A 17,711-nucleotide genomic window follows, 5' to 3' on the forward strand; every position below is an offset into this window, starting at 1 on the left:
TAGACAGTAATAGATTTTTATTTCATAAAAAATGTTTAAGAAGTCTGTAGTGTTTTGGAGCCCAGTATTATGAACATTGATTAAAATAGCATAATGCTTTTAAAATGAGGAGACATCAACCCTGGGAGGGTCTAAATTAGAAAATATTCCATTAGTCTACTTGTACAACTTTATTTTCTCCTGAGAACAGTATAGAGGATGTATTATGGTGAGTTGTTGGGCTTTTATTAATTTGCTCATCTACTATAATTTTTTAAATTTCTAATTGACAGATACTATTTTTATATAGTTATAGGGTAGGCTTTGACATTTTAATACATGTATGTAATGTGTAATGATCAGATCAGAGTAATTGAAACATAAATCATTCTAAACACTTATCAAAATTTTTTATGCTATGGACATTAAAAATTATCTCCATTAGCTATTATGAAATATATAATTAATCGCCACTAATTATTCTCTTTTTTGTTGTTGAACATTGGAAATCATTCATCATATTGTCTGCTAGTTGAATGTATTATTTTTGAATTATTAACAAGTAATAATGATTCACATGTTGTTTATATTATGCACTTTCATGACTTTTTTTTCTTCCAAATGATCCTGGTTGTCAAAAATGTACTGTTGTAGAATATGATTTTGAAGAGCAAGAAACAATTCCACATAGATTAATATTTCCAACCTGTGACTATATACTTTTGAGCCATCAATATGAAGGGTACTAAGAAAATATGAATTACCAAACAGTTCTCTGCAGATTCAAGAACATGTTAGTTGCATACTGTGAGCATTTGTAATTTAAGTGTGATGCTGGGATTTTCAGTTTGTGAGCTTACAACAGACTTGAATTTCTATGAAATTATTTAATTGTTATTTTTAATTTTTATTCTTGAATTATCTTTTATTTTGGACAGTTTGTTTATCTCATCACTGTTTTGAACCTTACCCTGTGTGTATGATTTGGAGTCATCTTTGACAGTATATAACAACTTTTTTTAATTAATCATTTTATTTGTTTATATTTTCAATGTTATGCCCATTCCCACTCCCCTCTCAACAAACCCTGCAACCCATGCCCCTCCCCTTTTCTCTAAACTGTGATTCATCTTATTTGCCCTTCCTTTCATTTTTATCTCTCAAGAGCTTTTACATTTCATTATTGAACTTTAATACAGACCTTAGTCCTTTTCAGAAGAGATATTGACAGAGAAAGAGGTTGGTCACACCAAAACAAGAGGTCACTGAATTTATTGGAAACTCAGTATAATCAATGAAAATAAGGCAAACCATAAAGAGATAATTAAGTAAGGATGTTTAGCTGAAAGTGATGTAATATGACAGTTTGCAAAATTCTCACTGTGTAAAGACATCTGATAAACCAACAAGGACTGTTATTCCCATATTAAAAGCCAGTATTACACAATCTCCATATACTTCTTAATATACTTTCTATCAGACCAAATATCAATGAATGCTGTACTTTTGAAAATTAATTTTAAATATTTGTATTTGCCAGTGTTTTCATAATCACATGCAGTAAGAAAGAAAAGTAGGGTTTTTCTTTCTGTGTGTTTTATTTTTATATTGTGGATCATGGATAGGTGGATATACAGGGTACTGTTATGACCCCCCTGCTGTATTATTTCAAGTATAGTCAATAGAATACTATGCAAACAAAACTGTATTTTTAGGTATCTCTAATGTATCTAATAGTATGATAGAACACAAAATACATAAAAAGAAGATGCCTTACAGATTTTGATTTGTGCATTCGAGGTATAAATTACATTTGAAATGAAAAAAAATATAAAAAGTGGTTCAACTAATTGTTTTGGGGCAGTATTGGGGATTGAATATTATATATTGACCTATATTGTCAATCTCCCCTCCTTTTTTTCTTCTCTTTCTCCCTCCCTTTGTTTATTTTTTGAGACAGAATCAACCTAATTGCCTATATTTTCTTTAACTTGATTTCATATTCTAGCCCAGGCTGGCCTTGAACTTGGGATCCTTTGGATTCAACCTTTTCTGAGTAGCATGGATTTTAGGCCTATTGTAGCAGCAGGCCTGGCTTAATTGATGAAGTTTTACATTAGTTGCTGATAATGAACTTGAATAGGAGGAAAACAGCAATTGAAATGTGCTAGATTCTGATTGTTTTTTACTATGTGATAAGGATATGAGAAATGAATATCTATGATGGACAGGTTTATGAATAAGTGATGTGGGTACTGTAAATATGTACAGTTTACAGCATTTAAAATACAGCGAATAAAAATGTATTTAACCATATGTATTCAGAAAAAAATAAATACTCTCCACAGTTTATTCTCCAGTTTTAAGTAGAGATATTTAAAATAAACATAGAGATTAACACAGAAAAAAACAAAACTTCCTGTCTTTAAAAGTCATATGCTCAGTAACCAACATTTACATATGAAAATTCAGTCCTCAAAGAGCACCCAAAGAAATGCTTCTCTTAAGTACATTATCTATGTGTAGATATTCTGTGCTAAAAATATCTGCAAACATTAAATTTGTTTGATCTTTGTCTACATTGCAATCATCATCTATAATGAGTTGTTAATTGCATGGTTTTCATATTGTTCCTGGTAGGTGAGAAAAAAGGTTGCAGTGCTGTTCTGCACTCATCAAAGAGCAATTGTCCTTCACCTTTCCTTATCCTTCTTAGATTGCAAGAAACTTCCTTTACTACTTGTTTACTGCCCAGAAGAATCGGATACCATAATATACAAATTGAGTTAGGAAAAGGAGTTTGAGCCTGAATTTTATGCTAATGCTATTGTTTTTCATGATTGCATTCAAGGGCTTCTTTTATTTATGACAGATAAATTCTATCAGCTCTGTTTTCATTTTCAGGATTTTCAGATTAGGAATCTGATTTCTTGGAATAAATTTATTTTAATATAATTCAATAGAACCAACAGAAATTGGATGTCCTGTGGAGTACATGATAGAATTTTAGCTATATTACTTAGCTTAAGAGAATAAACCAATACTATTTTTCCTGGGAAGTTAACATTTTATTGTAAATTTGAATGGTTATATCACTAAGCCGTCAGATTTAGCAACTGTCCTAACATAATTATAGTCACAATTTCAGACATATTAAGATGTAAAATATGACTGACTTTGGCTTGGATATGTAAAATGAATTTTGTTCTTGCTTCTCCCCTATTTACTGCAGATTGAGGAGTGTATTTTCCTTTCTGTTCACACTTTATATCATTTATCCCATTATAGAATACGACTTTGCATTATACTTTTATAACAACTTTTAAAGGCAGGAATAGAGGATAATATTCCTCACTGCCTAGCCTGTTGATATTTAAAATAGGTACAGTTAAAGCTATTTCCATGACTATCTCAAGAGTAATTTTGGCAGCCTAAGAAACTGATTTTAACAAATAGGAAACTGTTTTCTGAGAAAAACATAGTTAAACTTGTTCTGTAAAGAGATATTTTTGTGTAACTTAAGGTATTGCAGTATTTTGTTATAACAATATGGAAAAGAAATTTGTTTATATATAATATGATCGTCCTGAAATGGGGCACATTTTCTCCTTTTCCAAGTAAGTGAATCACATCAGACATAGCTAGTGAGCCTGATGTACAGAATAAATGCAGACAGAGAGAAAGATGGGATGTCTTCTTTGGGCATTTCAAGGAAATTGTAATCTGTTACAGCACTGAAGTAAAAACCTCTGAGAGTCAAATCTGGAAATTGGCACATTCAACCTTTTTATAAATCAGGCAAAATAAAGTGGTCAGCAAGTGTCAGCTTCAAAGCTTATGCACAAATGAACGGAAATGGCAACACTGTATCAAATAGGCATATTATAATTGGTCAGATATAGTTCATGCATTAATCTATGAAAATGAATCATTTCAAGGAGTTCAAATGTCTAGTACTATTTTCTTTTCTTTCATGAAGACAAAATGGGTATATATAAGTGTTTATATTCTATTTAAAGTCTGTCAGAGCATATGTATATTTCCATTGTATGTTTTTACAGTAACATTTTTTGATGGAAGTGTATTGTGATAGAAGGGCAGTTGAAAAGCTAATTTAGCTTAATAGAACATCCTTTAAAGATGGTGAAACAATGAAGTTTTCCATCTATATTGTTTAGAGATACCGAGTCATAAAAGAAATATATATTTTTTTAGATTATACATTCATCCGTCTTATTTATTCACATGGATTTTTTACACTGTAGTAAAGATAACTAAGATTTAGCTATAATTGCATTGATGAACATTATGTTAGGAACATTAGTATTAATATATAATGGTTTTGTCTAAAATTTACAAAGTCCACACTTACAATATTGTTCTAACTCTCTTAAACTTCTTGAATTGTTTCATGTGTGGTAATAGTTGTTCACTTTCTGAATTACCCAAGAAAGTTAGAAGCCTCAATCATGTTATTTGATATTTCAGTGATTTATGTGCAGTTTCAGATTGCACATGGGATTAGCGCACCATTAGAGACAAGTAAAAATCTTTTAAAGAACACATAACCCTTTGTACTAGCCTTTAATACTGTACAAACAGTGATAAAGGGATGACATGACTAATATTATACTCCTTTACTGGAGACCAATTGCTTGTACAACTTACGGGACTTAGTGTTGAACTTTAATTTTACTTTGACTTCTTTTGAAATATTGCTACAAATCTAGAGAATCTAATCAAATTGAACATAAGATCACTGTGTCCTTTTATATTTGTGCATATATCTAATTGACTTCTTTTTCCACCAAATATTAAGGTTATATTTACCTGAAATGCAATTGGCTAATTCAAAACAAAGATATATTCTTTTGGATAATATATTAAAGTTTTATGAAGCTGAAAGTTTTTTATGTAGATCGTAAGAGAACAAAATTGATTTTGTTCCCTCCTTTCACAGAATTGCTGCGTTTATAGAGAGTTTTTGACATTTTGCTTTTGCCCTACAGAACATGACATGGAAGACTCTTGCTTCTGTTTGGATTTAGTGTTAAATGATTTTTTTCCTACTTTCCATTCAATGTGATGTTTTCTTTCCTTTGATCATGTCGATAACTATAAGTCAGCTCTTCTCAAATAATGACATCTGAAATTCAAAACGCTTGGGTGTTAATATTTCCTTTAAGTTTCAATATGTTTTTTAAATAATATTTCATTAGTTTTGAGAATTTTATGTTATATATTTTTTATTCATGCCAACTCCTTCCAGATCTACTTTTTCTTTCTATGCACACCCAAATATATACCTGTATGTTTAAATTTAAATCTTTGAGTCTAATTTGTGCTGTGTACATACTCTTGGCTGTGTGGCCATCCATTGGAACATGGTTAATATGCCAGGGGCTATATCATTAAACACAACAAAACAAACAAACAAACAAAAAAACAAATAGAACTACTCTTTTCGAGGCAGGTATCAATTATCAGTAGCCCTCTAGCAAGGAGAGGAACTTTGTGCCTGCATACCCCACTCTCTATAGGGATTTTTTTTTTTTTTATTAACTTGAGTATTTCTTATATACATTTCGAGTGTTATTCCTTTTCCCGGTTTCCGGGCAAACATCCCCCTCCCCCCTCCCCTTCCTTATGGGTGTTCCCCTCCCAACCCTCCCCCCATTGCCGCCCTCCCCCCATAGACTAGTTCACTGGGGGTTCAGTCTTAGCAGGACCCAGGGCTTCCCCTTCCACTGGTGCTCTTACTAGGATATTCATTGCTACCTATGGGGTCAGAGTCCAGGGTCAGTCCATGTATAGTCTTTAGGTAGTGGCTTAGTCCCTGGAAGCTCTGGTTGCTTGGCATTGTTGTACTTTTGGGGTCTCGAGCCCCTTCAAGCTCTTCCAGTTCTTTCTCTGATTCCTTCAATAGGGGACCTATTCTCAGTTCAGTGGTTTGCTGCTGGCATTCGCCTCTATATTTGCTGTATTCTGGCTGTGTCTCTCAGGAGCGATCTACATCCGGCTCCTGTCGGTCTGCACTTCTTTGCTTCATCCATCTTGTCTAATTGGGTGGCTGTATATGTATGGGCCACATGTGGGGCAGGCTCTGAATGGGTGTTCCTTCAGTCTCTGTTTTAATCTTTGCCTCTCCCTTCCCTGCCAAGGGTATTCTTTTTCCTCATTTAAAGAAGGAGTGAAGCATTCACATTTTGATCATCCGTCTTGAGTTTCGTTTGTTCTAGGGATCTAGGGTAATTCAAGCATTTGGGCTAATAGCCACTTATCAATGAGTGCATACCATGTATGTCTTTCTGTGATTGGGTTAGCTCACTCAGGATGATATAGGGATTTTTGTCTATATTGCAGTAGAGTAAGCCTTGTGCATGCTATCCAAACTCCTGTAGTTCATATGTGTAGTTGCTAAACTGTGTTTTGAAAACACCCTTTCATTGTAACACTCTACTGCTTATGATTCTTAATTTTTTTCTAGCTCCTTTTCTGAGATGATTATCTTCAAGCCATGGGAGGAGAGCTTGTGATATAGATGTAATATTTAGGGCTAAGCATGGTGCTATCTTGTATTCCTTACCCCTCAACAAGTTAGAGTTTTATGTGTTAATTGTGTACTGCAAAAAGAAACTTTACTGATGAACCTTGAAAGATGTATTTATCTGAGTATAACCATTTCATCGGGAGTTGGTTTAATAGTAAGTCCAATTAGCAGGGTAATAGAAGTAGGTTCTCCTCTAGATTCTATATGATCCATCTAGCCACAGGTTCTTGATCCTGATAATGGTGCCATCTATGGCATAAATAGTGAAAAGTGGGCCTCAAATCCACTTATGACATTCATATTATTTTTGTACTACTATCTTGCCAGTGCAGTGGTTATTATAGCCCACAGTGTTTACAGCCTTTTATAGTATGTATAGTATTTTCCAGGATTTTGAAAGCTAGCTAGTAGTGGTGAAATTTCTAGATGAATAACAGTTTGATTTCTCTGTACTGTATAACTCAAGAATATGGTGTCTTTTCCCTGATTGTAGTGGAATTGCTTCTAGTTTCTCGCTATTTAATTTGGTGTTGCCTATTGGCTGACTATATATTGCTTTTATTATGTTTGGGTATGTGCCATGAAGTCCTGATCCCTCCAAGACTTTTAACATGAAGGGATGTTGTATTTTGTTGAAGGCTTTTTCAGCATTTAATGAGATGATCACTGTGTTGATTTTTCATTGAGTTTGTTTATCTAGAGGATTATGTTGATGGATTTTCATATACTATACCATCTCTGTACTGGGATGAAGCCTACTCGATCATGTTGAATGATGGTTTTGATGTGGCCTTGGATTTGCTTATCAAGCCTTTTACTGAATATTTCTCACTGATACTCATAAGTAAAATTGACCTAAAGATCTCTTTCTTTTTTTGGATCTCTGTATGGTTTAGGATTCACAGTAACTGTGGCTTCATAGGATCAATTAGGTAGTGTTCCTTTGGTTTCTATTTTGTGGAATAGTTTGAGGAGTATTGGTATTAGCTCTTCTTTGACGGTCTGGTAGAATTCTGCACTAAAAACATGTGGCCCTGGGCTTTCTTCAGTTGGAAGACTTTTAATGAATATTTCTAATTCCTAAGGGGTTATGGGACTCTTTAGACAGTCTTTCTGATCTTGATTTTATTTTGGTATGTGCTGTCTGTCTAGAAAACCATTCATTTCATTTAGATTTTCGTGTTTTGTAAAGTATAGGCTTTGGTAGTAGGTTCCAAAGATTTTTTTTTAAATTTGCTCAGTTTCTGTTATTATTTCATTTCTGATTCTAATAATTGGATAGTGTCTCTGTGTCCTTTTTTTAAGTTTTCTAAGTGTTTATCTCTATTGTTGATTTTCTCAAAGAACAAGTTCTTGCTTTTGTTGATTCTCTGAATTGTTGTCTTTGTTTTTAATTGGTTGATTTTAGTGCAGAGTTTGACTGGTTCTAATACTATGTTTTGGAGTATAAGAGCCGAAGAACAATCAAGGTGTTGGTTCATCATATGTTAGAAAAAATAAATATTAACTCTGTCCAGCTCTCTTATGTATTTTTTCCATTTTGTGTTTACAAATTATATACAGGTACTGCTCTCAATCCTGCGTTAAATGAACATGAAAAACACATTTCAACCTGGTATTGGTGTCTATAATTTGTACTCTATCTACTTTCTTATGAGTTTCAACAGAAGCAATGTAGTTTCAGAGAATACAAAAACACATGCCTATGTGAGATGCACACATCCACAATGCTGGTGAATAATCATTGGGAATGATCCTTAGTTTGTCACATTTTGCACAATATATAAGGTTTTTTAGCGTGTAGTAAATACTACCAGTTTTTATACATACAGTTAGAATAATGTCTCAGGGTTACTAGCAGTTGAAGAATCTCTGTGAATTTAACATCAGCATGATTTACACAGTGAATTCCAAGATGGTGAGGTTAACATGGAAATATCTTCTCTCCAAAAAAATAAACCACCAGATCCAAACTAGACTAAAACCAAAGAGAAAAAAAAAAGAAAGGAAAAAGGAAAGGAAAACATTCTTCCTGGCTTCTTTTTTCACCTCTAATTCTACCTTCTTGCTTACTTGTCAATTAAATGTCCTGCCTAGGTTTCTCTGGTCTTTATTTTATTGGGTTCTACATTGTCCTTTCAGAAGTTTTCATAAGTAACAACTTTGATGTGTCATATAGCTTTTCAGGAACATTTTAAACTTGCATTTATTCTTTGTAAAACCAAAACAAAATAAGAAAAATTATCCCTCAATGCCATTAACATACATTTTCTCCTTCTCCATTCTTTCTGAATAGCTTTTTTGCCCAAAATTTCAGTGGATATTTCTGATAGAGTCTGGTCTCTTTCTTCAGCAGTACTTTAATGATTTCTTATAAGACTCAGGACATTAAAAATCTATAATAACATGGATTGTAATGTGGTCTATATAGATAAATGAACTAAGTAAATAAAGAAGGCATTTATACTGTGTTTGCAACTATAAACTTAGTGTACTTCTGTGGCAATCATAAAATGTTCAGTGAGGTATTGGAAAAACTGTTAGGTAGATGTTGTATAAAAATATCTACTGGTTCTGTCTAGTAGTATTTGTTAAATTACACTACACTTGTGTTAACTGGGACTCCATAAAGAAATCAAAAAGTCTGATTCTAGATGATTATGGAATTTAGCAAATAGCATTCCTCATATTTTTCCTTTAGTATTAGTATTTTCAGTGACTTGGAACTTACATTCAGGTTGAGATAGCATGGGGAAATTTATTTCTTGAAGTGTAGTCCCCAACTTATATTTTAAATACCATCATCAGATGTATTCTTACACTTGTATATGATCCATTTAGTATTGTATAAGAGCTGCAATTGATATACTTTGTAAAACTTATGTCAGCAGCTTTAATTTGATACTAGTTTTGTATCCCCTGGTCATGAGATTTTTTTTTTTTTGATTGTGGACAGTGTATACCACAGTCTAGAGTTTTATTAGCCCTTGTCTTACTTCCCAAAGGGTGCCTGTACTTCATTAAAAAATAAAAAAAACCACCTTTTCTATGGCAGTGGTTTTAAAATTTACCAAGCACTATAATCACTTTTAATCACATTCAAGCATATTTGGCTGCCATCTCACCTCCCCTGGGGATTGATTCTATAGTTCTTGTGTATGGCCCCACAATTTGAATTATTAGCACATTCACAATGATATTGATGGTGCTGCTTTGAGGTACATAATTAGAGCAACACTTAGTTTGGGTGTTATCGTTTTTAACAAACAAACAAACGCCCATTCTTGAAACCAAGCCAACTTTTGTTTTAATTAAAGCTGTTCCGTCTTGCCTTTTTTGTCTTTATATGGTTTTGCTGCATATGCTTACTTACCTAATGCTATGAATGTCAGCGAGAATATAGCAAGAGGCTATACATTGCTTGATACCTGAAAGTTAAAAATGAGTTGACAAGAAAAAAAAAGGAGGAAGACTTATTGAGTTCCTGAGTATCATAAGAGTACATCATTATTTCAGCCCCTACCACCAAATTACTCATGGGGTCCTCTTCTACTATAAAAACTCTGCAGACTCTGTCTAGGTTTACTCTTCCATTGTCCAGATACATTCTCAGTTGAGAATTCTTCCTCCCTAATTTATAATAAGTAAACTTGTCCTTTTACTCTTATGTTTCAGAATTCTGTAATTTTTTTACAAAATTACAATAATTTTCGCTGACTGAATCTAAAATGCTCTTAACCACGCATTTTTAGGTAGTCTACCACTTGAGGGTGACTGATTTCAATGAACAAATATAAATCATTCTCTTCTGTCAAATATGTTCCCAGATGAAGAAATAACCCTAATAATTTAATAGTGCTGGGTTTAAAGAAAACATGACTAATATTTACAATCAAATATCATGTCTAAGCATTAAATTTCAAGAACTCAGTGATATTTTTCTTCTCCAATGTTGAAGCAGATACTGCAGGCTGCAAATACAAGTTTGTTTAGATTTGTATGATGTTAAGGTTGATCCATGCTATTGTTCTATGATCATACTTGTAGATTTCTCTCTGAGATAGATTTAATGCTACACATTATACTTAAAACTGATGTCTCTTTATCTTTGTGCCTCTAATCCACTGAATATTAATAGTCATTAGAGAAAATAGCTCATTTCATTGGATGACTACATGCCTCAAGTGAATAGTAGCTCAATTCCACTTATCATTACAATACCTTATTGATTTCTTTTTTCATTATGGAAATAAAAGTCATATTCATTTAAAATGAGTTTCCATACAATTGAGAATGTGACTGGTTCTGATTATCGTTGTTTTATATTACACCTTCCTCAGTAATCTGATGACTCTCACTGATAATCTGATAAGTACATATATTTTTGCTATGTTGATATATTTATCTAGGTAGATATGAGACGTACAGTGTTTTCCATTAGTTTAGTAATTCTTTGCTACAACACCATGATGAAGGCAAAAGATAGAGTGAAAAAACTCTTATTGGGGTCCTTCTAGTTTCAGAGGGTTAGAATACATGCCAATCATTGTGGGGGTCTCTCAGCATGGTGCTGGAGCAGTAGCTGAGAAAGTACGTCTTGATCCTCAGCCTGAAGCACCAATAGCTAAATGGGAATGCCATGAGACTTTGAAACCCAAAGCCTGCCCCACTGTGACAGACCTTACCCAACAAGCCTACAGCTTCTCATCCTTCCCAAAGATTTCCACCAACCAAGGACCAAATTATTATGAGCCTATGGAAGCCAGGCTTATTCAGCACCAGAGAAAGTTTAAAGACTATGGAATACATAAACACATGGTTTTAGTATATGGAGTTTATGTGAAGTACATGATCTCAGTGGTATAGTGCTTGCATGATTTCTATGAGGTCTAGTATTCTCTCCTCAACGTTCCAACATTTGTATACGTATGTACGTAGTATAAATTCTTATGACTATTTTACAAAATTCTGGGTTTATTTAACCTTGTGAAAAATGATTAACCAAAATTGGTTCCAAATTTAAATTAGTATTTATCATTTATAAATAGGTCATATATTGTAGGAAAGCTACTCTAATATGGACAATGGGTGATAAAGAAATGACTGGGAAAATATAGTGTATTTATGGAATGTATAATCCAAATGAGTTGGTAAGGCATATAGTAAAATCTATGACAGACATTAAGTGATAAGATTATATAGAGATGGCTTAAAGAAGAACCTATATTTGGTTGAAGATTTCCAGGATATTGAGAGATCACTAATGGTTATAAATAGTCATTTGATACTTTGAGGCCTCGAGAGATGATATCGTGGTTTTCTTCTTAGAAGAAAGAATAAATAAACTAACAAAGGAATTTCAGAGAGAACTCTTGAAATTATCATTTGTCTGATTCCATTGGCAAATGTGGCCTAAATCGTCAGGCTGGAAATGTAGATTAGACTCTATGAAAATATCAGGATAAGGGATCATTGAGGCAGTTCTAGTGGATATTTGGACTGAAGAATTTAGTGAAATGTTATCAGTCAGATATTTTAAATGTAAAATGAATAAAAGAGAAAAATGTAGCTACATAGAATTTTCAGCCCTGTTAAGATAAACTAATCTAGTGTTAAAATGGGTTTTAGCATAGACAATTAAATAGAGAGAAGCCTTTAGAGGAAGCATGGTAGGAGCTGAAAAATTCATAACTTGATACCCAGTGGTCTAGTGTTTTATGTCAAATGATGTGTAATCTTCTGCTATTTTTCCAACCCCCATTAAGACATTCTGTCCCACAGAGTTGATGGAAGATTCCAAACACAGTATTTAACATCTCAGGAATCCATTTTCTGATAATCTTTCTACTCATTACAGTTTCATGTATCTTCATTGTTTTATTCAAGTAGAGCATCTTACCATAGACCCTTTCCCTGGCTACATATGAGATAAGAGCATCCTGGCCTTTCAGTTTTTTAACAAAAGTTGTTTCTCTTCATTGCTCCAAAGCACTAATGTTTATATAATTTGTTACTTATTCATTATCTATCTCTCTATTTATAGGTAGTAGGTTCCAAGAGGGTAAAGGCTTAGTTATGTTCCCCATTATATCTATGGTACATACATACTTGGTATCTTGTAGATGCTTCAACGCTGTTTATGAAATGACCAAAATAAATGAAAAGGTGAAATGGAATGGCAGGTCAAACAATTAAGCCAGTATTTCAAGTCTGGGCGAATCAAAGGGTAATGGTATTATTAAGAGAATATTGAAGAGCGGAGGAGGAGTTGATTTGTGAGAATAGAAATAGTGAGAGATAAATTTAGCTCATAAATTCTGGCTTAAGTATATGAAGCTGGTGAAATATCTTGTGCAGTGCAATATAGGTGCAAGGAAACCAGAGTGGTTCAGGATTTAGATGAGGATATCAGAGTCATCCACAGAGTCTAGCCTTTTATCACAGGGGAAAAAGATAACAACAGTAAGACAGGATGTCATATTTGAAAACCAAAATTTTATTTTTAATACCTAATGTGCTAAGTATTAAAGTTGCTTATATATTTCTTCTTAATTCTTAGTTGGGTTAACAACTTTGGCTATGAAGGACTTGGCGTCTTACTGGATGTGCTGGAGAAACTTCTGGACAAAAAACAGTAAGAATAAACATTTAAAACCTTTTACATTTGGGAAAAATTAAACGCAACCTAATATGACTGTTTTTATTACTGATTTAGGCAAGAAAATATCGACAAGAAGAACCAGTACAAAATCATTCAGTGCCTGAAAGCATTTATGAACAATAAGGTAAATGGCATTTGATTCTCCCTCTGTTAGGGGTTGCTTGACACTATGAAAGTAAGCAACAAATAAAATAGTGGATACTCATACTAGTTTCAGTAATATGTCAATAATGTAGAATATCCTATATTTTGTTTAAGTTTATTTTGCTTCACACAGTATTTACTGGCATATTTTGCAATTATGCCAACAATTTCAGTTTAGTTCTCACATTAGATGATATATTTTTCCTTTCATGATGATGACATTTTATTTATTTTAAAAGATTTATTTATGTGTATGTATAGCTAGATAAATTTATGTGCAGCACATGCATGCAGATATACATTAAGGTCATAAGAAATCAGATTCTCTTGAACTCAAGCTATAGGCTTGAGCTGCCTAAGGTGGGTACTGGGAATTGAACCTGTGTCCTATATAAGAGCAGCATGTACTCTTAACTGCTGAAGCATCTCCTAATTCCAAGTAGTATAAAAATTTAAATGTTATAAGTTGAATATAATTTCCATATAGATATCAAAATTTTATTACATTAAAACTAAAATAAAAAAAAACAAAAAAAAACACCCAACAAAAAAAGAAAATTCAAAGGTAGATATAAGTTTCATCTAGTTTTGTGAGAAGGCTAAGATATATTTTGAGTCACTTTGATTAATATGAATAAAAAGATCTATAGAGGATAGAATGCATTTTCATGTATGTATAATATTATTTCTATTATACAATATAGTGGGGACCTACAGATAAAATAACATACGAATCAGTTTGGTTGATCCTATAATGTCCTTTAGATGATATTTCAATAATCTTAAAGTACTTAATAGAAACACTAATTATAAAAATAACTAGAAACTTGCTAAATGTGAAGTATAACTATTAAAATCAATGCAATAATATTGTGTATTTAAGTAATATATTAAAACACTGTATCATATATAATTATATATTACTGTCTGATTACATGCTCATATAAAGTAGCAAATAATATTGGTACATGCAGTACGTTATTGTTAATGAACTTCATTAGCTCACTTGTACTGCAATTATTTCTACATTGAATTATGCATAAGTATGATGCATGGATACATGTTTGTGAAAGTCAAAGTATATAGCTTGAGGGAGTCACTTCCCTTCTTCCACCATGTGAGTCACAGGGATCAAAGTTCACTTGCTCAGCATTTTACTGAGTACCTTTAGTCCTTGAGCACATCTCACTGACCCACCTTGAAGATTCTTATAGCATGACTCCCATCAGTTCCAGTACAGGATTCTGTACTTTTTGCTTTTGGAATTCAGATCTGACCTGTCATAGCATCTAATTCCTAACAGCAATGAACTTAATTGAACATCGTTTCTTCACAGCTCAAGAAGAATCGCTGTCTGCAACTGACAAGAGTAGTAACTTTATAGAAAGAGAACACAGCACGAGAAATCAGAGATGCAGTTCATATTTTGCCAAGTAGACATGGCTTTTGAAAAATAACTTAGCCTCTGGCTAATCAGTCTCCTCCTCTGTAAATTGAGCTATGGGAGGTTTTGTTCTGTATTCTTATTGATTCATGTTGTCAACTATCATAGTTTTGTAAGATAACAACTCATTATAATTAGAATAGTGACTAAAGAAAGTTCATATCAGGAGGATTTCCTACAGAGCCCTATTCCTACAGGTCATACTCAGATGTGTTAAGACTCATTTTTTTTCCTTATCTGTTTGGCAGTTTTGAAGAACATATTGATTTAATTTAAATTTTTCGAAACAGAAGTTTTTGTTACTCTGTGTTTATGAGTTGAATATATATCTTCACCACCTGAATAAATGAGTCCTTTAAATTATTAGCATGGGAAACAATCCATAAAACAGACCTTCTGAATAGAAAACATGCAGTGATATATTCATTTTAACTTGGAATACATTTTCCGAATCGAGGAAAGTAAATTTCATGTGAAATGACTTAAATATTATTTTTTAGGTCTTTGACGTTGAGCTTACATTTGAAGCCATTTTACAGTCTGCACACTCCCTTATTTATTCAGATCCACAGTTAAAGTCATATTAAAAAGTTTAGCCAGGTCCCCTTTTCTCATAAAGTTAAATTAATAACCATCATGCTCTTCACACATTTGTCACTTTGTCAAATGTTGTCTTGTAATAGTCTCTGATGAAACGTAATGTTGCCATGGAGCTGTAAAATGAAGCAAACTTTTAAAGAGAAAGTGGAAATATACTTTGTGAAACAAAGGTAAAAGAAAGGAGTAACTTAATATTAATTTTTGACTTGAAAATCTACTTATTGGCAGTTGCAAATACATGTGTACACATATTTGGGGTCATTCCTAGAAAATAACTGAATGTGATACTTTCTTACCTATCTTACTGTGGTACATAAGGAAACCCAAGTGCTATGTCTCTAAGTCCATGATGCCTTTTAGTGAAGTAGATAGTCAAGTAAATAGGGGGAAATCCATACTATATTCGTATTACTTTAACTAGCATATCTTATACATGACAGCTTTTTAGCCTTTTGGCTTCCCTGATTACCTTAATTTTCAATAAAAATATATTAGAAACTTAACCACAAATTCCATACTTTACTATGGATATGTCATGACAAAAAATGTCTTTAGAAAGTGTAGTCTATATGTGTTCTATATGTTTTTGTTTGTTAAACAATTATTGTTCCTGTCATTTCTGAAAATTAAAAAAAAACAACTTCTAAGGAATAAGGGGAGTCATTTTTGTTGAAGCCACAAAAATTCTAAGATGTACTTATTTCAAATAAAATACAAAGAATAAATGCATTTGAGGAGAATTTACATAATTAAACACAACATCACCCTGAAGAAATTGCTTTTTAAATTCTTTTATTTTAGGTTTATTTTAAATGAAAACTGTATTTCATAGACTTTTAAGTTTTAATGAGAGTTCTTTTGTTTGTTTTCTTTAGTTTGGACTACAAAGGATTCTAGGTGATGAGAGAAGCCTTTTACTGTTGGCAAGAGCAATTGACCCAAAACAACAGAATATGATGACTGAAATAGTAAAAATCCTTTCTGCTATTTGCATTGTTGGGGAAGAGAATATGTAAGTATTTCTATGTTCTAATTATTATGATCAAATGACACCCGAGAAATTAGTATATTTTCCCTTGGTAACTTGAAGAAAAATAGATCTAAGAACACATTTTTGTCACCCTTAATTTATAATTTACCTTTATTGGATATTGTATAGGCAAAATTTGCCAAAGATTAAACTTAAAGTGAATAAATGAAATTTTGTGCCACTGAAGACATCATTAGTCAGTCAATCGGAAATATGTTAAAATTCAAGAAGTTATTTTGGGAAACACAGGATAGACACAGGACACACACACACACACACGCACAGGCATGCACACACACAACTCAACTCAACTGACTGGGTGTTATAAATTTTTCTGGAAGAACAATCAATGCCATTAACTTTGAAGCTATCTCTCCAGTCCCCAGTTTGACTTCTTTAATCGATTCCCTAAATGCTTTCATTTTGTACTTTTGTACTATTATATTTTACTTTAATTTGTATGTTCACATGAAATGAAATTCCCCATGAAAAAGAAAGTATAGTATAAATTTGTAGATAGATGTTTGGAATACACAAATGTAAACAGATCATACATAAAAAATTAGCATGGGAATTAGTACATATGTTACATAGCTCAGTTTAACTACTCTGTAAGAGGGATTGTTCCAAGCGTTGTCCTACATATTATGAGTATTTGAAAGATTTGTCTATTTAAAAATATGTGAAAATTGCAATGCCCTACATAAATATCAAACACTAATTTTAAAATACAGAATGAACTTTGCTTATGTGTGCCTAAGAAGTATATTTCATTTCTATTTTCTCTTCCTTTTGTTTGTAGTCTGGACAAACTTTTAGGGGGCATCACTGCTGCAGCTGAACGAAATAACAGAGAACGATTTTCCCCAATTGTGGAAGGCTTAGAAAATAATGAAGCCTTGCATCTCCAGGTGGGGTCATTTTTCCATGAATCATTTGACAAGTTGTATTTGGAGTACTTGTTATTACACCACCTTTTAGCTGGCATTTATAAAACAGAATATAAAAGTACAATTATTTGTGGTATTCCCAGTGTGTTTTCTTTTCAGTTTAGATCACCTAAAATTAAAGAAATTGCTTCTTCATTATTACATATATGCCATGGATTACTATCATTGATACCATACTTTCCAATTTATTGGGAATTCAATGCCTTAGCAGTATTCTGGACCAAAGGGCTAATACCTCAGTCAGTACTATTATCATATCAATTGAATAGACTTATAAGAGTGTCGTCAAGCACGGTGCCAAAGCATGTTACTCTTTAAGCAGTCAGCTGTGTGTGTCAAAATTTGATGTCAAA

At 32.7% G+C, this 17,711-nt stretch overlaps 1 protein-coding gene across 4 annotated transcripts in view; it reads left to right on the plus strand.

The window, feature by feature from the left end:
• Window positions 1-17,711, plus strand: part of Diaph2 (diaphanous-related formin 2) — an 839,122-nt gene that overhangs the window by 203,137 nt on the left and 618,274 nt on the right. For all 4 annotated transcript variants that reach the window (NM_001427378.1, XM_087599848.1, XM_087599849.1 and 1 more), the window contains 4 exon segments: window positions 13,089-13,163; window positions 13,245-13,314; window positions 16,254-16,390; window positions 17,211-17,319. In NM_001427378.1, coding sequence (NP_001414307.1) covers window positions 13,089-13,163; window positions 13,245-13,314; window positions 16,254-16,390; window positions 17,211-17,319 — 391 coding nt within the window.

This window comes from Rattus norvegicus, chromosome X (genome assembly GCF_021556685.1).
Source record: "Rattus norvegicus strain SHRSP/BbbUtx chromosome X, alternate assembly SHRSP_T2T, whole genome shotgun sequence".
In the NCBI taxonomy this organism is placed as follows: Eukaryota; Metazoa; Chordata; class Mammalia; order Rodentia; family Muridae; genus Rattus; species Rattus norvegicus.